The 22,689-nt window shown below is 54.2% G+C and overlaps 1 protein-coding gene across 1 annotated transcript; it reads left to right on the plus strand.

Annotated features, from left to right (window-relative positions):
- The first annotated feature begins 6,738 nt into the window (after positions 1–6,738).
- Positions 6,739–21,771, plus strand: ALOX12B (arachidonate 12-lipoxygenase, 12R type). The gene is made up of 15 exons (XM_033184656.1): positions 6,739–7,154; positions 8,182–8,386; positions 13,589–13,670; positions 13,800–13,892; positions 13,999–14,121; positions 14,439–14,542; positions 14,835–15,007; positions 15,237–15,380; positions 17,187–17,390; positions 17,637–17,723; positions 18,038–18,207; positions 18,666–18,787; positions 20,650–20,750; positions 21,104–21,274; positions 21,472–21,771. The coding sequence occupies exons 1-15, from the start codon at positions 7,008–7,010 to the stop codon at positions 21,649–21,651; spliced, it is 2,106 nt and encodes a 701-aa protein (XP_033040547.1). The 5' UTR covers positions 6,739–7,007; the 3' UTR covers positions 21,652–21,771.
- Positions 21,772–22,689: the final 918 nt, after the last annotated feature.

Raw genomic sequence — 22,689 nt, forward strand, 5'->3', positions numbered from 1 at the left:
TCACATGCAGATTGCAACCTAAGGGACTTATCCCAAATCACCAGTTTTGTTCACTGTAGAACAAATCAAAGGACTAAGAAATACTCAGAGACGCCCCCTTGTGGCCACCAGGGGTGAGGGTGAGGGTGAGGCTGAGGCTGGGTGCACACTGCAGGTGCCTTTGACCTTGAGCCAGGCTGCCAAGCATTTTAAATAGAGCTATGTATTTGTTTCAGATTTTATTTATTTATTTATTTATTTATTTATTTATTTATTTTTTGAGACAGAGTTTCGCTCTTGTTGCTCAGGCTGCAGTGCAATGGCGCGATCTCCGCTCACCGTAACCTCCGCCTCCCGGGTTCAAGCGATTCTCCTGCCTCAGCCTCCCGAGTAGCTGGGATTACAGGCGTGCATCACCACCCTGGCTAACTTTGTATTTTTAGTAGAGATGGGGTTTCTCCATGTTGATCAGGCTGGTCTTGAACTCCCGACCTCAGGTGATCCTCCCACCTCGGCCTTCCAAAGTGCTGGGATTACAGGCGTGAGCCACCGCGCCCGGCCTGTTTCATATTTTAAAATCGTGTACATAAAGGCTCTGATTTAATGACTGAGACATGATAGCTCCTCAGTAAGTGACAGCTGCCAGCATTATTGTTGGGTGCGCAGCGCAGGCCCCTTTGACCCTGGGGTTGGAAGCAGCAGGGAAAAGGGCCTGGACATGCTCAGGCACCCTGTACCCCAAGAGGATGAACACTCCTTGGGCCTCCACAAAGGCAGCATTAGAAGGCATGCCTATGCTGAAAAATGCCCCCGAGCCGGAGAGGGAGGGACCAGGGCGGATCATTGGAATCTGGTTTCCCAGAAAGGCAGCTTGGAAAAAGATTTATTGGGCAGACACGCCTGGTATACTTAGGATGTCCTGCCCTGACACTGGGGACAGGACATGGGGAGGAGGGTCTCATCAAGCTTCTGGAGCCCTGTGAGGTCAGGAGCTCCCCGTAGCTTGCACTCTGCCCTCCACTGTTTTATGGTCAGTCTAAAAGGTCAGCTGGCACAATGGGAGGCACACCAGGCTCCTTCCCCAGCTGACCTTTCCCAGCTGCCTCAGTGGTCCCAACCTGTCAGATACATGAGTGGGATGAGAAGACCTGAAAAGCCCCTTCCAGCGTTGACATCTTAGGATCACTTTGCTTCATGGCTCTTGTCTGCCTAGACGCTGTTCTAGATTTTGAGGGAGCAGCTGTGAGCTCCCCAGGCACAACCCCTTCTTTCGCAGTTTATGGGTGCTGGAGGGACAGAAAATAAACGCATCAATAAACAGATAAAGATCCTTTTGGGCGCTGGCAAGTGCAGTTGGAGATACAATCAGGTGTCAGGGTAGCATGATGGAGGGTGGAGGGTGGAGAAACATAAGGTACAGTGGTCAGGGAGGGACTCTGAGGAGGTGACACTGGAGTTGAGACCTGGATGACATGAACAACACACGCTTAGGGTCAGGTGCGGTGGCTCACGCCTGTAATCCCAACACTTTGGGAGGCTGAGACAGGCGAATCGCTGGAGCTCAGGAGTTTGAGACCAGCCCTGGCAATATGGCAAAATCCTCACTCTACCAAAAGATACAAAAAATTAGCCGGGCGGACCACGCCTGTGGTTCCACCTACTCGGGAGACTGCAGTGGGAGGATCGACTGAGCGTGAGAGGCGGAGGTTGCAGTGAGTTGAGATTGGGCCACTGCCCTCCAGCCTAGGTGACAGAGTGAGACACCGTCTCAAAACAAACAAACAAACAAACAAACAAAACTACTCTTTTTTTTTTTGAGACGGAGTCTCGCTCTGTCGCCCAGGCTGGAGTGCAGTGGCCGGATCTCAGCTCACTGCAAGCTCCGCCTTCCAGGTTTACGCCATTCTCCTGCCTCAGCCTCCCGAGTAGCTGGGACTACAGGCGCCCGCCACCTCGCCCGGCTAGTTTTTTTTTGTTTTTGTTTTTGTTTTTTTGTATTTTTTAGTAGAGACGGGGTTTCACAGTGTTAGCCAGGATGGTCTCGATCTCCTGACCTCGTGATCTGCCCGTCTCGGCCTCCCAAAGTGCTGGGATTACAGGCTTGAGCCACCACTCTTGAAACGGCTTGGTTGAAACAGCTTGAACAGTGTGGGGGAAGGGTGTTACAAACCCAGGAAGGACAAACACAAGGGTCCTGAAGGACACATGTTCTGGGTACAGCGAGGAGGCCAGAGTGGCTGGAAAAAGGTGTCGGGCAGGTATGGTCTTGTAGCCATAATAAATCCTTGGATTCGTTTCTGTTTTCTTTCTTCTTCTTCTTCTTCTTTTTTTTTTTTTGAGACAGACTATCTCTCTGTTGCCCAGGCTGGAGTGCAATGGTGTGATCATGGCTCACTGCAATCTCCACCTCCCTGGTTCAAGCGATTCTCCTGTCTCAGCCTCCTGAGTAGCTGGGATTATAGGCGTGCACCACAACACCCGGCTAATTTTTGTATTTTTAGTAGAGACGGGGTTTTACCATGTTGGTCAGGCTGGCGTCGAACTCCGGATCTCATGATCTGCCTGCTTTGGCCTCCCAAAGTGCTGGGATTACAGGCATGAGCCACCATGCCTGGGCCTTGGATTCATTTCTAAGGACAACATCATTTTAAGCTCTGGTGAACTTTAAGCAGGAGAGTGGCCGGATTCGATTTTTTTTTTTTTTCCCTCTGTGTCTTAGGAGAGTGGGTCCCCAGGAGTTACTTGCTCCTTGCCTTGCAGGACTTGGGGTGGGGTCAGGCATGGGGGATGCCCCAGCAGTGAGAACTCAGCTTCCTGTGTGGGTGGCCCCTAGTTAGCAACCCCAGTGAGTACATATCCTTCCCAGGAACCTCTCCTGTTCGCCAGGTCCCGCCCCTGGTCCAGGAGAACCAGTTCTTCAGCCCAATGAACACCTATCAAGAGTCATGCGTCTACGTTTTGGTCATAGCTGGGGAGTGCCACATCTACATCCTCATGCCTAATCCCGTCCCTGTCCCTGCCCCAGCCACATTCACATCCTCAGCATCCCTGCCTCCATCTCTGTCTCCCTCAGGAGCCTCATTCCCACTCCAGACTGGAGCCCTGAGCAAACCCAGGGCCACCCTGGGATTTGGGTTGGAGGAGACCTCTTGGTAGTGGGCTGTGACTCAGTTTGCCCAGTCCACTGCCCTGCTTCTCACCAAGCCTCAGCAGCCCCCTGGGGACACAGGACAAAGGGGAGAGATTAGAAAACAGGAGGCTGGGAGAATTTGCATGGAATTTGCATCTTAAGATTTGCATCCTCGGGCTCCCAGCATCCTCCAAGAGTCATCAAGGTGGTTGAGGAGGGAGAGCCCAGGAGGGAGATCCAGCTGGACAGCTTCTGTCTGCAGCCCAGGACAGCCAGCCCTGCCACCCAGAGCTGGGCACGACCCTCATCCTCAGCCTTCACCCCTCTCCTCCCTCCCCACCCAACCCTTCCCCTCCCCCACACCACACCTTGCCCCTTCTCTCACCCTGAGCCCAAGTCAACTCTCTTCAGATCTTCACCATAACTCCAAAGCCATCATTGACTCAATCCCCAGTCCTGACCTTGTCCTTGACATTAACCCATTGAACTATGTTTTCAGTGTCCCAGGTACCAAGTATGACACCAGGAGATGGGGACAAAACCAAAACAAATTATGAACTAATTTATTAGAGAAAACAGACATCAATCAAAGATGCTAGCTATAGTGCTGCGACAGCCATGTATAGTGAAATTTGGCCTTCCTCAAAAAACCAATTATTGAGCTAAGATCAGGAGGAAGAGGAAACGTGACCTCAGTTCTAGAGGTAGAGAGGGAACAGCGTGTGCCAAGGCCCTGGGGTGGCGAGGAGCTGACTTTACTTCCTTCAGGTCTTTACTCAAAAGTCCACTTCCCAAGGAGCCCTTCCTTGGCCATTCTATATCTAAAATTTGCTCTTCTTTTTTTTTTTTTTTTATTTGAGACGGAGTTTCGCTCTTATAGCCCAGGCTTGAGTGCAATGGCACAAACTTGGCTCACTGCAACCTCCGCTTCCTGGGTTCAAGTTAATCTCCTGCCTCAGCCTCCGGAGTAGCTGGGATTACAGGCATACACCACCATGCCCAGCTAATTTTGTATTTTTAGTAGAGATGAGGTTTCTTCATATTGGTCAGCCTGGTCCCGAAATCCTGACCTCAGGTGATCTGCCTGCCTCAGCCTCCCAAAGTGCTGGGATTACAGGCATGAGTCCCCGCGCCTGGCACTACTCTTTCTTTTATACTATCCTTCCCTGTTTTCTTTTTTCTCTTTAGCACTTATCACTATTTAACATACTATTTAATGTATTTTGTTACTAGGTAATATTGTCTGTTTCCCTCACTCAAGGCAAGCTCCATGAGTGCAGGGGTTTGCTTTGATTGCATTGTATTTTCAGGACCTGACACAGTGCTGAACACAGAGTAGGGGCTTGGCCAGTGTCTGCTGATGAATGAATGAAAGGCACGTGGTCCCAGACAGAAAAGAGCAAAGGGGAATGTGAGGGGTGAAGCCAATCAGGCAGGCCACGGGGGCCATGGGAAGGGATGGTGTCACTGTTCCAAATGCAAAGAGGAGCCACTGCCAGGCTTGATCAGGGTTGGGAGGAGGGGGCATAGAGGGTGATGGAACAGATTTGGGTCTGGAAAAGATCATTTCAATCCCCAACTCCAGCCACATCCGTGTCTCTAACCTAAATCTGAATTGCAGTTTCGACCCCATTCCACATCCAATCTGGAACCTACTGGAACTTTCTCTTCATCTCACAATCCCAGCCCCCTCTGACCCTAACCTGGCCTGGACACTGAGTGACCTTCCTTCGATGGCGATGGAAGCGTGCCATCAGGGAGGAAAGCAGGGCTGTGCTTCCTGGTTGACAGGAGCTGCCCCTGGGAGACGACAGGAAAGAGGACAGGTCCAGAAAAACGGGATAGGAAGGTGCTCGCCTCCTCACTCTCCCTGGGTCCCAAATCCTATCTGTGGAGAGTCTGTCTCTGACTCTCTCACCATTGTTCTTCACCTGACTGCTAACACCTTCTCCCTATCCTGTGGCTCTGACTTCTGTCATTCTATCAGAAACTAGTTCCCAATCCCAACCTCCCACCCACGACAGGCTTATTTTCTTCAGAGCACTTAGTATCCAAAATTATAGTGAACAAATTCTTGTTTACTATTTCTTTCACTTCTTTCCCAGCTATTCGGTAAGCTCCATGTGTATTTCATTTCTTCTCTGTGTCTGCAGTGCCCGGAACGCCATGCATCGTGCTCACTACGTATCTGTGGGAAGGAGAGAGGGAGGGATGTCCTGATTCCCAACAAACCCAGTTCCACTGGAGCCCAGCCCTGACTCCAGCCCTCTTCCTAGCTTCATTCTTTTTGGGGAGGGAAGTGAGGGTATGTACTTTACGAAATTAAAGGATAACACATAATGAAATGAATGAAGCACCCTAGAAGCCCCTCAGATCAAGATAAGAACACTTCCAGCAGGCTATATGGCCTCCCTCTGCCACAGATACTCACCACTGGGGATTGTCTAAGAATTGCTCAGTTTCACTGGTTCTGGAAGTTCCTATCAATGGAATAACAGAACGTATCCTCTTTAATATCTGGCTCTTTTCTCTCAATATCATCTTTGTGAGACTCATCCGCATTGCAGTTCATTCTTTCGTTTTATTCCTGGGTAGAATTCTATTTTATGATTATACCACAAAATATTGATCATATTAATCCATTATTTAACTTAATTCTTCTTTTTCCTTTTTTTTTTTGGAGATGGAGCCTCACTCTGTTGCCCAGGCTGGAGTGCAGTCACACGATCTCAACTCACGGCAACCTCCGCCTCCTGAGTTCAAGTGATTCTTCTGCCTCAGCCTCCCGAGTAGCTGGGACTACAGACATCCGTCACCACGTCTGACTAATTTTTGTATTTTCAGTAGAGACGGGGTTTCGCCATGTTGGCCAGGCTGGTCTCGAACTCCTGAGCTCAGGCGACCCACCCGCCTTGGCCTTCTAAAGTGCTGGGATTACAGGCGTGAGCCACCACACCCAGCTATTTAACTTAATTCTTATGCCCCAGATTTCACTCTGTCTTCTAGTTTAGGTTTTTTTTTTTTTTTTTGGTCTTCTGATTTTATATCCAACTGCAGTCCCTCCCCAGTGGATCCTGGCCCCGCAGGAAGCAACAGATCCTCTTCTGCTACCCTGATCGTCCCTCCCTGCAGCGTCTTCAGGCCTTTCTGCACCCATGTGGTCCCCGAGCCCTAGCTTCAACACCCCCCACCCTTCCTGTCACAGACTCTGGGCCCTGGGGCAGAAGGACGGGCCAGCTTTCTCACTGCAGCCACTACCTGCCCCATTTCCCAGAGAGGAATGGTCTGGCGGCCAGCCAGCTGTGCAGTGACTTAGTACCCTCCCCCTCCCCTCCCCCGCCCACCAGGAGCCTCAGAACCAATGCAGGTCACTCACTGCCCATGGCCCTGCTTAGCAGGGGTGCCCGACACTGCAGCCAATGGGGACTGGCAGGAGGAAGGAGCTTATTAGTCTGATAAAGATCTGGCGGCCCCACCCTGTCCCCTCCCGCAACTTCCCTAGGGCCCTGGCTCAGGCTGGACTGGCTCCCCCACCCTGAAGGCGCCTTCATCCAAGGCATCTTCCATCCACCCTTTCAGAGGCAGGCCCAGTGCCCTGCCTGCTCTTCCTCCCTGCCAGCTCCCAGAAGGCTTGGAGCCCAGACACCAGCTCACCTGCCACCAGCTGGGCCCCGCCCGGGCCTGCCCAGCACGCACCCCGGCCGCCAAGGGCAGCAGCTTTTCCAGGATTTGGCCGGCAGGCCCAGTCACCCCACCTCGCCACCTTACCACGCCACCTTGGAGGCCAGCCCTGTCCACTCCACTCTGTGCCTGGCTTCTCTTGCCTGCCTTGGGCCTTCGTGTGGCCCCTCCACGGTGTCTGGGACTGAGTGCCCCTCCTGCCTCCTGAAGAGTAGCCATGGCCACCTATAAAGTCAGGGTGGCCACAGGCACCGACCTCTTGTCGGGAACACTGGACTCCATCTCACTGACCATTGTGGGGACGCAAGGAGAGAGCCATAAGCAGCTGCTGAACCACTTTGGGAGAGACTTTGCAACTGGGGCAGTAAGTGTGTGTGTGTGTTGTGTGTGTGTGTGTGTGTGTCTTTGTGGTCCCGGGAGAGGTGAAGGTGCGCAGGGAGAGCCAGGTGAGCTGAGCTTGGCCAGGAGAGGCTGGAGAGCCAAGGCACAGCTCTGAAGACAGTGGGCTCCCCAGGTGGCTCTAGACGCCTTGTCCAGAGCTGGCTTCCAGCCCTCGCCCATGTCCTAGATCTCTGAGCCATCCTTCTCCATCCTACTCCCTCATCTCTAACTCTTTCAGGCATTCCTCATTTCATTCCCCATCCTTTTCTTCTCTCTCCCTCTTCCTCAGCCCTCTCTCCCTGTCTCTGCCTATCCTGCATCCCCTCTTTTCTCAGTCCTTTCCACCTGCTTTCCTTCCCCTTCGCTCTCCTCCCCTTTCTGTCTTACCCCCTCTCCCGCATCCCTCTGTTTTCCATTCTCACTCACTCTTCCTAATTCAGCTGTCTCCTAGCTGTGTCACATTTGATTGGATTCTCTATGACTTACAATGGCATCAGACCAGCCTGTCCAGTGGAAGGCATGCTTTGTGGGCCCTCAGACCTGATTTTGAGTCAGGCCCAGCTACCTGCTGCTATGCAACCTTAATAGGTCACTCCATCTATGTGGCCATTCTGAATATTTGCATCTTCATTGATGAACGGGAGAAAGGGCTGGCTGGACCTCTCCCCACTCAAAAACTGCAGAGTGGTACCCAAGTCCTCAGGGGTCTGAAGGTTCCTGTAACCTCAGGTGCCCGGAGAGGGGAGTGGGAGAAGACAGGAGCTCGGGATGGAGAGAAGGAGGGACTGGAGTCCTAAGCAGCCCTAGGTAGAGGGACTCAGTAGGAGACCCCCAGGTTGGAGGAGTCAGAAGGAAGCTCAATGATCAGGTCAAAATCCTGTCTCTCCATCAGTCCAGGGAGGTGAGCATTGCGCAGCATGAGCAGGGCCTGGGTGAGAGGCCAGAGGGGTGGGTGGCCTGGGAGTCTGGGTGAAGTCCTGCCCACTCAGCCAGCCCTGCATCCTGCCTAGGTGGACCAGTACACCGTGCAGTGCCCGCAGGACCTGGGAGAGCTCCTCATCATCCGCCTGCACAAAGAGCGCTACTCCTTCTTCCCCAAGGACCCTTGGTACTGCAACTACGTGCAGATCTGTGCCCCCAACGGCCATATCTACCACTTCCCCGCCTACCAGTGGATGGATGGCTACGAGACCCTGGCACTCCGGGAGGCCACAGGTGAGCCCTCACCACCCTGCTCCATCCTATGGCCGTGAGGCCTCACGCTCCAGTCTGCTACCCTGGCATGGCACCCAGGCTCCCATCAAGCCAGGAGGGGCCCAGCCCCACCAGGGACTCCTGGACTCTCCTGCCACTGTCACACATTTCCCTCAGTCAGTGCTGCTACTCTGGGCTCAGCTTGGGGCTGCACACCAGAGGAACAGAGGTGTCAGGCCCAGCGGCTCCCCTCAGCATCCCCATCTGGCAGCAGACAGCATTCCCAGAGTGCACTCCCCACTGTGTCTCCAGTCCTCCCTGACTCCTACAAGATGCCCGGCCACTCTAAAAAGACCGCTTGTGATGCTAAGTACAGGCTCAGGACTCTCACAGGAGGCCTATTTATATGCCAATCATATGCACTCCAAAAAGACTCCCTGTTACTCCAGCAGGATTCTGTTACTATAACAGGATGCCCCATGATTCCAACCAGCACCTTGCTATCCCATTTAGAAGCCCTTTGAGTTCAACAGGTCTCCATGGTAATGTGGTCTTATAATTATGATGCCCTGGCTTTCTTTTTTTGAGATGGAGTTTCACTCTTGTTGCCCAGGCTGGAGTATAATGGCACGATCTCGGCTCACTGCAGCCTCCACCTCCCGGGTTCAAGCGATTCTCCTGCCTCAGCCTCCTGAGTGGCTGGGACTACAGGCGTGCACCACCACGCCCGACTGATTTTTGCATTTTTAGTAGAGATGGGATTTCACCATGTTGGCCAGGCTGGTCTCAAACTCCTGACCTCAGGTGATCTGCTTGCCTCAGCCTCCCAAAGTGCTGGCATTACAGGTGTGAGCCCTGGTTTTCTAACTGAGCATTTTTTAGACTAATGGGATGTTCTATTGCTCCAAAGGACTCCCTATTTTCCCAATAGGACACCACATTTCTCTAACAGGATGAACTGTTACTCCAAAAGGCCCCCCTTAATCCAGTAAGGATCTATCCAATAGAGGCCCTGTTATTCAGATAGACTGTCAAGGTTTCTCCAAGTTTAGGGCTGGCTAAGGCTGCCCAGTGATTTTTCCAGTTGCTTGGTTACTCCCATGGGAGAGACACAGGACCTGAGTGGCTGAGCTACTTGCACCCACCCCTGCCAGAGCCCCTTGTGTGGTGGGCTGGGGTCAGGTTCCTAATTTGTGGTGCTGCATGGGAACTGGAGGCCTGTCCTCTGTTATCCCCCAGTTCTACCACCTGAGTGTCTGTTGGCTCCCCTTGAGACGAGTGGGAGGGAAAGGCAGAGCTGAGGACACCCGGGGCCTGAAGCCCTATCCTCCCTGCAGTTGACTACCTCTCTTCCGTTTCTCATTGCCCTGTGCTGGAATCTTCCCCCAGGGGTGGGGAACAGGGCCTGAGTTGGGGAAAGGAGAGGCAAAGAAAGCCTGGGAGATGGTGAGCATGCCAAGGGGAGGGTCTCACTGGGGACACAGAGCATCTTACTGCAGTGACAGGTCTGGGTGACATGGAAGCAAGGGACAGGCAGGGTGATGCTGGTGGCCAGGCAGGAATGGGGTTGGGTGGAGCCGCTGCCACGCAACAGGACAGGGAGACCTGAGTCACCCATAGGGCCCTCAAAGGAGTGAGGCTCCCGCCCTGGGGATGAAAACGAGCTGGGTCTCTGGGTTGCATAACTCCAGGGAGCGCTGTTCATCCAGAATACAACATGAGCTGAGGCAGGCGGAAGAGGGAGAGGGTGGTGAGGTGAGGGCCTTGAGAGGAAATGATGGACTGCAGTGGTAGGCACAGGCCAGTCTGGGGACCACCAGCCAGGGTGCTGGAGAAAGACGGACCTGGACTTGGGTCTCAGTTCTTCCACCGACTAGCTGGACATTTGGCATTTGGGCACATTTCCAAATTCTACTTCTTCTTTTTTTTTTTTTTGAGACGGAGTCTCACTCTGTCGCCCTGGAGTGCAGTGGCACGATCTTGGCTCACTGCAACCTCCGCCTTCCAGGTTCAAGTGATTCTCCTGCCTCAGCCTCCTGAGTAGCTGAGACTACAGGCACGTGCCACCGCACCCAGATCATTTTTTGTATTTTTAGTAGAGAAGGGGTTTCACTGTGTTAGCCAGGATGGTCTCGATCTCTTGACCTTGTGATCCGCCCGCCTTGGCCTCCCAAAGTGCTAGGATTATAGGCGTGAACCACCACACCTTGCCACATTTCCAAATTCTTCTAAACCTTGTAAATTGTAAACCAATTTACAAATTCTCATCTGTAAAATGGAGATAACAACAGAACCTACTTCATAGGGTGGATGTGATAATCCAGTAAGATGACATCTGAATGGAGTATTTTTTCTTTTTTGGGGATGGAGTCTTGCTCTGTCACCCAGGCTGGAGTGTGGTGGTGCGATCTCGGCTCACTGCAACCTCCGCCTCCAGGGTTCAAGCGATTTTTCTGCCTCAGCCTCCTGAGTAGCTGGGATTACAGGTGTGCGCCACCATGCCCGGCTAATTTTTGTATTTTTAGTAGAGATGGGGTTTCACCATGTTGGTCAGGCTGGTCTTGAACTCCTGACCTCATGATCCATCTGCCTCTGCCTCCCAAAGTGCTGGGATTACAGGCATGAACCACCGCACCTGGCCTGAATAGAGTTTTAAAAGGCTTAACAACTGTTGGTGGTCAGAAGCAGCCTGCCACGGTGCAAATCCAGCCTTGTCCCCAGGTAATATGTAATAGCGGCTGTTTCTCTTTGTAAAATGGGCATGGTGATACAGTCCTTTAGCTAAAACTGTTGACTCCAGGGGTGTTTTGAAATTCAGATTTTATTGAGAAGCTACACACACATGTATCTGTACACATGTGTATGTTTATATAAAATATGTATATGTATACATACATATTTTCATCTATAAATCTATATCACACACATACCCCTTATATTATGTGCTGTATCTACCACAGGGCACCTCAATCAAATATACTAACACTTCCCAGCAACAACTATGAATAGTTACATTGAATGAGTTAAATAAAGATTGTATATAGCCTCAGGGAGATTCACAGCAGACTTTGTCAACCAATGAATTTGTTGTGGAACAATCAGACAGACAAACAAACTTGATTTCCACAGCTTTCTGTACTTTGGGGTTGTAGAGAAGGGGTCAGGAGCCTATAGTAATAGTCACCTGTCTCATAGGGTACTTCTTAGGCTTAGATTAATAAAAGTAAAGTGTCTACAAAGTGCCTGGTGTTGGGGACCAGCTTCGACACCACCCGTAGGGTACCCAAAGTCCGGTGGCAATGAAGGAATGAGAAGAGACAGGTTAAGAGTGCATAAAGAGTGGGGGCCAGGGGGCCAGTTGCAACATGGAAGCTGCAAAAGGCCCAGAGTTCTGGTCTCCACACTATTTATTGAGTACAATCACTTAGACCTAAGAAGCAGATGTTCAGGGAGAAACAGTGAAAGGCAGGCAGTACGTCATAGGCGTAATCTATAGCAATAGTGGTTTAAATGAATCTCCTTTGTGCTCAGTGTATCTTTAACTTATCGGACAGCAGCTAGTGGGAGTGGGCTTAACTAGGAGCCTGCACGTCTGTCCACATTCCAGTGTTTCAAAGGAGTGTCTTTCTCCTTCAACACCGTGTTTACAGATAAGAGAGGTTATAGATAAGTTGTGCTCAGAACATGGGAACATAATGGCAATAACGCTTCCCTCCTTAGAGGCTTTTTGTGACTTTCCACAACTTAGTGTCCCATTTTTTTTTTTTTTTCCCGAGATGGAGTCTCGCTGTGTCGTCCAGGCTGGAGTGCAGTGGCGGGATCTCAGCTCACCGCAAACTCCACCTCCCGGGTTCACGCCATTCTCCTGCCTCAGCCTCCCGAGTAGCTGGGACTACAGGCGCCCGCCACCATGCCCGGCTAATTTTTTTTGTATTTTTAGTAGAGAAGGGGTTTCACCATGTTAGCCAGGATGGTCTCGATCTCCTGACCTCGTGATCCGCCCACCTCAGCCTCCCAGAGTGCTGGGATTACAGGCATGAGCCACCGCGCCAGGCTGTGTCCAATATTTTTATGGCCAGTTTATACAGGAACCCCACAAGCACTTTTCCCAACACCTAGGACCTAGTAAATGCTAAACAACTGTTAGTTCTTAATATTTCAGTGGTATCTACTCAAAGGAAAAGAAATCAACATATCAAAAAGATGCCTTATTTATCGTGGCACTATTCACACTAGCAAAGATATGGAATTACCCTAAGTGCCCTAATGGATGACTGGATAAAGAAAATGTGGTATATATACACAGTGGAATACTATTCAGTCAGGAAAAAAAATGAAATCATGTCATTTGCAGCAACATGGATGGAACCGGAAGTCATTATCTTAAGTGAAACAAGCCAGACCAGAAAGTCAAATACCAAATGTTCTCACCCATAAAAGGGTGTTAAAAAATGTGTACACATGGGCCAGGCGCAGTGGTTCACGCCTATAATCCCAGCACTCTGGGAGGCAGAGGCGGGCAGATGACCTGAGGTCAGGAGTTCGAGACCAGCCTGGATAACATGGCGAAACTGCATCTCTACTAAAAATATAAAAAGTAGCTGCGTGTAATCCAAGCTACTCGGGACACTGAGGCAGCAGAATCACTTGAACCCAGGAGGCAGAGGTTGCAGTGAGCTGAGATTGTGCCATTGCATTCCAGGCTGGGCGACAAGAATGAGACCCCATCTCAAAAAAAAAAAAAGTGTACACATGGACATAGCAAAATAATAGACAATGGAGACTCTTAAGGGTGAGAGGATGGGAGGGGGTGGATGATGAGAAATTACTTAATGGGTACAATACACATTATTTAGCTGATGGGTATCCTAAAGCCCTAACTTGGCCGCTGTGAAATCTATGCATGTAACGAAATTGCTCTTGTGCTCCATGAATTTATAGAAATAAAAAAATTTCAGTGGGTGTAGAGGAGGGACTTTTTGCAGCAGCAGAGCTCAACTTGAGGGTAGAGCAAGAGGAGAGTGTGGGTCCATGATCCTCTTATCTGAGATTTCGCGACGGACGCTCCTTCATTCTTCCAAGGTGAGCCTTCCCACTCCTTGGTCATGGGCAACCCCCAGAGCCTACCTGGGGCACAGAAGCTGAACTCCTGCTTCCGGAAGTAGGCAGGAGTGGGCAGGGGTAAGGGTCAGCCCTTGAGTCCCCTCCTTGGTCTCCCTACAGGAAAGACAACAGCAGACGACTCGCTCCCTGTCCTCCTGGAGCACAGAAGAGAGGAGATCAGAGCCAAGCAGGACTTCTACCAGTGAGGGGGCGGGTGGCAGAGTCTGAGCGCCCGGCAGGGGTCCAGGGAGGTGGGGGGCAGTGATGGCTCTGGCCCTTTGCCCTGGGGTGGTGTACGGGCATGAGGGTCACATCTCGGTTTCCCTTGCAGCTGGCGAGTCTTTCTTCCTGGCTTACCCAACTATGTGCACATTCCCAGTTACCGCCCTCCGGTCCGGAGGCATCGCAACCCCAACCGGCCTGAGTAAGAACCCGAAGAAGCTGCGCTGGGCCCCTCCCACGGTTTTCCCCTGGACGCCTGCCTCCTCCCCGCCCCCTGGATCCCAGCTGCCCTGCGCTTCTCCCCACAGGTGGAATGGCTATATTCCGGGATTCCCAATTCTCATCAACTTTAAGGCCACCAAGTTCCTGAACTTAAATCTCCGCTACTCCTTCCTCAAGACAGCCTCCTTCTTCGTCCGCCTGGGGCCCATGTGAGTGTGTGTGAGTGACGGGAGAACAGGGCTCCTGCAAGGACTATTCCTCTCCCCCCACCTTGGCGGCCTCCAAGACAACCCCAGAGGTTGGAATGGCCAGGAAGGCAGAGGGAGCTGAAACGCAAACCCAGAAAAATCCGAGAGATGATCCCAGAGACCTAGAGATGCAAAGATCTTGAGACATGGGACCCAGAGACTTTGCGACGCACAGACCCTGAGACCCAGAGACCTAAGTGGGTGGGGCTGCTCCGCCACCCGCCCCAGCCAGCGCTTGGCAGACTCTGACCGCCTCTCCCTGGAATCCCATCTCCTAGGGCACTGGCTTTCAAAGTCCGCGGCCTGTTGGACTGCAAACATTCGTGGAAAAGGCTGAAGGACATTAGGAAAATTTTCCCTGGCAAGAAATCTGTCGTCTCCGGTATGGAATGGGGCGTCCGGATCCAGCAGAGGGAGTCAGGTGGTCTCCGGCTTGCTAGGCAGGACCCCCACATGTGGGCAGTGAGACAAGAGAGGCAGCGAGGCGAGCGCGCGCCCTCTGGCGGCTTCTTGGAAAACGTCGCCCCGGGCTCCTCCCGCCGCTCAGCGCGAGGCTGGGGGCTTAGTTTTCCTCCCCGAGTCCTCTAGGTGCCCATGGTCTTCTTCTGTCCCATGCCTCTCCGTCCCCGTGGGGGGCCGGGCCTCCTTGTGACGCCCTCGCGCCGTCCTCGCAGAGTACGTGGCCGAGCACTGGGCAGAGGACACCTTCTTTGGGTACCAGTACCTCAACGGCGTCAACCCCGGCCTGATTCGCCGCTGCACGCGGATCCCAGACAAGTTCCCCGTCACAGACGACATGGTGGCTCCGTTCCTGGGCGAGGGAACGTGCTTGCAAGCGGAGCTGGAGGTGAGGCCCGCTCCGGCGGAGACCCCGGCCCCCTTCCTGGCCTCCCTCGCGGGCATCCCCCCCTCTCCCCACCTGCGGCGCCCGCGCCAGTCCCAGCCACGCCCGCACCCCGCGTCCCTGTCCCCGTCGCACCCCTGCCCCTGGTCGCCAGCGCCTTCTGCACTTGCGGCTCGGGTCACGGGGGCCCCGTATGGGCGCCTACTTGCCACCCTTCGCCGCTCCCCTCCAGAAGGGGAACATTTACCTGGCCGACTACCGCATCATGGAGGGCATCCCCACCGTCGAGCTCAGCGGCCGGAAGCAGCACCACTGCGCCCCACTCTGCCTGCTGCACTTCGGACCGGAGGGCAAGATGATGCCCATCGCCATCCAGGTTCCTAGGCTGTAGGCGGCGCTGCCGCTGAGCCTCTGTGTGCGCGAATGTTCCTCCGAGTGCGCGGGCGCTTATGCGAGCGTGTGGTCCTGTGTGTAGTCAGCCGTCTCTTGGTATCCTTGAGAGAGTGGTTTCAGGACCTCCCCCGGATGCCAAAATCTGCAGGTGCTCAAGTTTCTTATATAAAATGTCCCAGTATTTACATATAACTTACACACATCTTCTTGTGTGCTGGGATCACAGGCGTGAGCCACCGCGTGCGGCCCGGGCATGTTTTTCTAATTCGTACAAAAGCCCGGTAGGGCCTAGGAGCAGCTCAGGTTTGTATGCCCCAATAGGCTTAGGTGGAGAGATGTATCTTGCAAGGCGCAAGGACCGCCTTGGTGGTTCCCTGCCTCTCACCTTCTTGCTGTCTTGGTCCCCTCAGGTACAGAAGTACGAGGTGCTCTGCTCAGTGGGGCTGGGTGAGCTCTTGCTGCTGCGTGTACACAAGGAGCGCTACGCTTTCTTCCATGTTGCACTCCTGGGCTAAAGCGATTCTCCCGCCTCAGCCTCCCAAAGTGCTGGGATTACAGGTGTGAGCCACCTCGCCCGGCCATCTTGTGTATTTTAAATCCCATCTAGGCTGGGCGTGGTGGCTCACGCCTGTAATCCCAGCACTTTGGGAGGCCGAGGTGGGCAGATTACCTGAGGTCAGGAGTTCAAGACCAGCCTGGCCAACACGGGAAGCCCCATCTTTACTAAAACTACAAAAATTAGCTGGGCATGGTGGGGAGGCACCTGTAATATTCAGGAGGCTGAGGCAGGAGAATCTCTTGAACCTAGGAGGTGAAGGTTGCAGTGAGTGGAGATTGTGCCAGTGCACTCCAACCTGGGTGACAGAGCAAGACTCTGTCTCAAAAAAATAAAATAAAATAAATCCTTTCTGGATTACTTATAGTACTCAATACAATACAATGTAAATGCTATGTAGATCGTTGTTATACGGTATTGTTCAGGGAATGACAAGGAAAAAAAGTCTGTACACATTCACTAGAGACACTTTTTTCCCCAGAATATTTTCCATAGGTTGTTGGTGGAATCCACCGCTGTGGAACCCATGGATACAGAGGGCTGGCTGTACTTGTATGCCCCCTGTGTGTGCATCTGTGTGTGTGCATGTATATGTGTCTGTGCAGTGTGCTTGTCTCTTTGACTTCATCCATCCATCCACCTGGAAAACCAATCCCTGAAGCGGGTCAGGTCCCTACTGGAAATACTGAGAGAATTAGACTTAGCCTCTGCCTTGGGAATCTGGTCTGGCAGAGGAAGCAACGAGGTGTTTCCCAGGGTCATGTGCAAGTTAGAAAGAGGCTCCCTCTGGGTGGATGGGCCAGAGCCCCAGAGCCTGATGCTGCTGGTTCCTTAATGGAAAAATGTAGGCTGGTTTCAGTGATCTGCCTGCCCCCTGAGGGGCTAGGACTCCTTGTGCAGTGCACAACCTGCACACCTGAATGTGGCGGAGGTGTAGTTGAAGTAAGGAAGTCTTGCCAGAGGAGGCAGCATGTGAGATGGTTCTTGAAGAGTAAGTGGAAGCTACCAGGTAGAGACAGGGGCAAGAGGAAGGTACTGCAGTTGAGCAGAGGGAATGGCAAGATCAAATGTGGGGAGGGAGAAAAGGCCCAGGGGTGCTCAGGGGACCAGTGGGACCAGAGTTTCGGAGTGTTTTCACCTTCTCAGACTCCCTTCTGCCTCCGTCCTGCAGTGGGCCCTTTATGTGTGTGGGTCTCTGCCCTCACCTAATCCTTTCTCTTTCATCACCCCTAGCTCAGCCAGACCCCCGGGCCAGATTGCCCCATCTTCCTGCCCAGTGATTCTGAGTGGGACTGGCTGCTAGCCAAGACGTGGGTGCGCTATGCGGAGTTCTACAGCCACGAGGCCATCTCCCACCTGCTGGAGACTCACCTTATTGCTGAGGCCTTCTGCCTGGCCTTGCTGAGGAACCTGCCCATGTGCCACCCCCTCTACAAGGTATAGGCTTGGGGGGAGGGGCCTCTCCCAGGCACCATGGCCCTCACCTGGCCTCGGAAAGCCCCCAGGCCCACGGTGCAGTCAGAGAGATGCCAGTCAGCCTGGGGGGTATCTGGGGACCACAAGAGAGGGCTTGGCATGGGGACTTCCCAGAGTAAGTGGATCTGATATTGCAGAAGTGGGAAGCTGAGCTCCTTTGGGGGCCGCTTCAGCCCTTTCTCTTCATCCTCCTTGCTCTTCCCACAGCTCCTCATCCCCCACACCCGATACACCGTCCAGATCAACAGCATCGGCCGGGCCGTTCTTCTCAACGAGGGGGGGCTCTCCGCCAAGGTAAGACTTCCCGCCCCCAACCCCAACGAGACATTCGCTTTCCTCTGGCCTTTGCAGTTAGACGAAGAGCAGGACTTCCCACTTGCCTTTGGGTCATCATGATGGGCCATGAAAGGAGGGAACTGGATGAAGTGGGTTCTCCTCTCGAGAAAGGAACAGAGGCAGGGCTGCTGTGCTGGCCTGGAGCAGGAGAGTTCCCGGATGTGGGGTGGGCTGGGTCGGGGGTTACAGGGGCACTTACTGGGATCCTAGAGGACCTGAGGGGGGTGCCAGGGATGCCCATCCAGCTCCAGGATCTGCCTCCTCCCTCACAGGGCATGTCCCTGGGCGTGGAGGGCTTTGCTGAGGTGATGGTACGGGCTCTGTCGGAGCTCACCTATGACAGCCTCTACCTCCCCAATGACTTTGTGGAGCGTGGAGTCCAGGACTTGCCTGGATATTATTACCGCGATGACAGCTTGGCGGTGTGGAATGCACTGGAGAGGTGAGCTCGGGACAGCAGTGGGTGGCTCTCAGGGTGGATGCCTTGGGATGTTGGAGAGGGTGTGGGGAGCTTCTAGAGACCTGAGTGTGGGTCTTGTGCCATCCAGGGGCTTGGCCTTAGGGAAGGGGCCTGGGGTCTGTGTGTCCATCACACCTACACCCTCAGTCCTGCAGGCCTCTTCCTTGCTTGGCTCCCCAGCCCACCTCTGCTGGCCAGACCCCTTCTGGGATCTGAGCTGCCTGTAGGCCTTGCCCGTCCCTTACAAGGGAGTGCTCTGGGTGTGTGCTGGCCTTGCCAAGCCATCCTCTCCACTTCTACCCCACAGGACTTGCCCTCCCACAGGCCTGGGGCAGCTCCGGGGCCAACGGAGGTCAGGGCATCCTGGGGGAGGTGGGAGAAGCCTGGCTGAGGAGTGGGAGGGGAGGAAGATCCAAACTGAGGCCCTGTCCCCTGGTCAGGTACGTGACGGAGATGATCACCTATTATTATCCAAGTGACGCAGCCGTGGAGGGTGACCCAGAATTGCAGTCCTGGGTGCAGGAGATATTTAAAGAGTGTCTCCTAGGGCGGGAGAGCTCAGGTATGGGCCTGGACACCTGGGCAATCAGGGGGAGCTGGGGCTGAGGGGCAGCCCCCAGGCAGGTCTGCTAGGGCCCTCCTGGGCTGGATCAGAACATGTTTTATTGTGGACTGAAGGAGACCAAATTGCTGCCTTCGGATTCTGACAGGCTCTTCTCCGGCCCTGGAGCGGTGGCATCTCAGAGAGGCTGGGGAAGAAAGCATGGCTGGCAATGGGTCCCTGTCTGAGATTAGGGGCTGTGGGTCATCTCTGCAGAGACCTGGAGGGATCCCAGCCCCACCCCAGAAACAAATCTTTGTGGACTGTGAAATGGGGGTGTGAGCTCCAACAGGAAAGGGCAGGAGGCCAGGGAGCTGGCAGGAGGGAGCTGGCAGGAGGGAGCTGGCAGCTCCAGGAGAGCGGTGAAAGTGCCCTGAGGTACCGCCACCCGGGTAGACATTCAACAAATATCCAGTGAGCACCCACAATGCAATACTGTGCTGATTATTGAGGAGGTAAAAGGGAAAAAGGCAGGTGGTGAGGGTGCCTGCCTTCAAGGAGTTCATAGTCTGGGGTGGCAGGTATTTCCCTAAAGAAAGTTGTGGGGAAGTCCAGGGAAGGCGCCTAACCCACCTTGGGAAGGGGTAGTGGAGAGAAGATAGGGTGGGAGCAGCAGGCTAAGATCTAGCTGAAATCTAACTTCTTGGCTAACATCTAGCTAAGATCTGCAGGATGGAGAGGTCAGCCTCAAGATGACGGAGGATGGGGATGGAGAGTTCTGCATGGGAGCAGCATGTGAAAAGTTGAGAAAGCCAGAGGGAGCATAGGGAGTTCCAGGAGCTGCTTACTGCAATCACGTTCTCTGCAACTAGAGCTTAGGGTGGGACGTGGGGAGGTTCCCAATGGGCTAAGGCTGAGGCTGTGGGCAATGGCCAGCCTGCACAGCCTGGTTAAGGGCCAGTGGGGAGCCATCGAGGGTTTTGCAAGGAGATTAGACTTGTATGCTAGAGTATCAGGCTGCACTGGCAATCAGGAGACAGTTAGGGAAGCTGCCGTGGTGTCCAGGAGGGAAGACTGGGGACCTGACTAGGGTGAGGGCTATGGGGACACCACAGAGAATTTCAGAGCTGGAAATGACAGGACTGGGTGATGGTTTGGGTTTGGAGGGAGGGGCCGAGGGCGACTCCACGTTTCAGGCTTTTGCAGCTGGATAAATGATGTGTGTCGTCCCTTGAGCTGGGGGCTAAAAAGAGGAGCGGTTAGGGAGGAAGATGATGAGTCTGGTTTGAATATGTGGGACTTTTGGAACCTGAGATCACCATGGCAGCCAGGACACATGGGACAACAGGAAAGAGAAGCAACCTGAGGTTCACACGGGACAACAGGAAAGAGAAGCCAGCAGCTTGGTAGGGAAGAGGTGTGGGACTGAGAAATCCATCTGGAGTGTGCACAGAGTCTGGAAGGAGGTGATGGGAGGGAGTGGAGGGCGGGGGCTGGGTTGATTCGGGGCAGGACTCTTCCGAAGGAACGAAGGAACCCAGGGAAGCCTCCTGCCTCTACCAACATCCCCAGGCCTGGGACCAGAGAGGCACCCCCAGGGAAACTGAAAGAGAGATCTGAGGGTCACAGGTTAGGCAGGGGCCAGGAGCAGCCCTGGAGGACTTCTGGCCAGGGCCTGCAGCTCTCTATCCCTAACCTTATGATCTGGTTTAGGGGAGATGGGGTTCCTGCCACAGGAGGGTCACACAGTCAGGATGAGGGTATGGATGCGGCAGCTTGAAGCTTTTGCAAAACGGGGAGAGCGGGACATGGTGGCGCCCTCTGCCGGGCAGCCAGTGCCAGGGCAGGACTGACGCCGCCTGGGCTATTCCCCTGCCGCTCAGGTTTCCCCAGGTGCTTGCGAACCGTGCCTGAGCTGATCCGATATGTCACCATAGTAATCTTCACCTGCTCTGCCAAGCACGCTGCTGTCAACACAGGCCAGGTACCAGTGCTCTCAATAGCCCAGGCCCAGCCCCAGGCCCAGACCTCCCAAATTTAGTCCGTGCCCCAACCTCAAACCCAGCCTCAGCCATAATCCCTCCCTGGTCCAGCCTCAGCTTGTCTCAGCCCAAGTTCCAGCTTCAACTCCAGTCCCAACGGAAACCAAGCCTCAGCCCCAACTCTCAGCCCCAGCCCCAGTCTAACCAACCCAGCCCAGCCTCAGCGCCAAGGGCGGGGAGTCCAAGGCAGCGACTGGAGGGCAGATGGTCAGGGTATGGCGGAAGGAACGTGCCCCAGTACTCTTCTTCCTGGGGTACTCTTCCACCCAGACCCGTGCCTCTACCCCACTTCCAGATGGAGTTCACCGCCTGGATGCCCAACTTCCCAGCGTCCATGAGGAATCCACCGATTCAGGCTAAGGGGCTGACCACTCTGGAGACCTTCATGGACACGTTGCCGGATGTGAAGACCACGTGCATCACGCTGCTGGTGCTCTGGACCCTCAGCCGTGAGCCTGACGACAGGGTGAGAGACGGGATGGGGGACTCTGAGCACAGGGAGGGGGCCAGGAGCTGGGGAGGGGGAAGGATAACTGGAGGCGTCGAGTGGGGAGCAGGGAGTGAGAGACCACTGAAGCCAAAGGGTGGAGGAGCCAGGGCCACCGGCAGGAGGAGGGGGTGCTGGCCAGCCCTGGTTCCAGCTGTCGAGCTCTCTGCCCGCAGCGGCCCCTGGGACACTTCCCGGACATTCACTTCGTGGAGGAGGCCCCGCGGAGGAGCATAGAGGCATTCCGCCAGCGCCTGAACCAGATCTCACACGACATCCGCCAGCGCAACAAGTGCCTCCCCATCCCCTACTACTACCTGGACCCGGTGCTCATTGAGAACAGCATTTCTATTTAGGAGCGCCCTTCCCCTCTCTCCTCTCCCCATCCTGTACCCTCCTAGTTTCAAAAAACAAAACAAAACAAAACACAAAAACCTCAAAAACCAAAAACCAACCAACCAAAAAACCTTCCTTTCCCTGGGTCTGGCTGTGAGTACGCGCGGCAAGTTACTCGGGCGCTGGCGGCAGGGCTGGCGCTGCGGGGTGCGGGTGCAGGCTGTGCGCGCAGCGCGCTCTCACCGCGATTCCGTTCTCTGCGGCCGCGGGGTCCAGGTAGGAGTAGGGCAGCGCCAGGCCCCAGTTCCACTCCAGGACGTCCGCCGACATCTGGGCCAAGCGGCTCTGTAAGGCGGCGATGCTCCGCCGCGGGGCCTTCTCGGTGCAGTGCTCCTCTGGGTAGGTGTCCAGGCTGGGAGAAGGAAAGGCTGGGACCTTGGCGGGCTGCATATTCAGCCCACAGCGATTCTGTTCCATCTTAAGTCTCCCTACCAGGGAACTTAGTCCACCCAAGCCCAGCCCACCTAGGGGTCCTGGACCACTCCAGACCTATCCAACTTGAAACATAAACCACCTGCCCACCTCGACAAAAGACTGCGGGCCACAAGAAAGCCAGACCACTCCAAGCCTGGCTCACTCTGAAGCCCAGACCACTCTTAGCTCCATCTACTAGGAATCCACAACACCCTAAGCCACACCCACCAGCAACCTAGCGGCTGCAAGCCCTGCCACCTAGGAGCCTAGCCTGCTAAGTGCACCCTTTCTGGTAGCCATTGTCCCCAGGATCCCTTCCTCAATGTACCCACTCTCTAGAAGCTGAGACCCCAGCCATCCCCACCTGGGGCCTTGCTTATGGTGTCCTTGGTTTCATGGCTGACCCCCCACAGAAGCACCAGGGTGTGGTGTGTGGCATTGACCTCAGGGAGTGAGGCTGCTAGTTCCGTCTGGCCCTTGGCGGTGGGCAGGGCAAGCCACAGGATGATAGGAATACTGGGGATCCAGGTACGGAATATTCAGACCGACCCCCGCATACTCAGTACAGAGCTGCCAGTGCTGCT

The sequence above is a fragment of the Trachypithecus francoisi genome, unplaced genomic scaffold (assembly GCF_009764315.1).
Source record: "Trachypithecus francoisi isolate TF-2019V2 unplaced genomic scaffold, Tfra_2.0 Lachesis_group20, whole genome shotgun sequence".
NCBI classification, from domain to species: Eukaryota; Metazoa; Chordata; class Mammalia; order Primates; family Cercopithecidae; genus Trachypithecus; species Trachypithecus francoisi.

Excerpts from the sequence above, each read along its gene's own strand:
- ALOX12B (XM_033184656.1), top strand. The coding sequence starts at position 7,008 with ATGGCCACCTATAAAGTCAGGGTGGCCACAGGCACCGACCTCTTGTCG. Across the intron at positions 15,381-17,186 it reads TGATGCCCATCGCCATCCAG|CTCAGCCAGACCCCCGGGCC; the intron begins GTTCCTAGGCTG and ends CATCACCCCTAG. Across the intron at positions 18,208-18,665 it reads GTGTGGAATGCACTGGAGAG|GTACGTGACGGAGATGATCA; the intron begins GTGAGCTCGGGA and ends TCCCCTGGTCAG.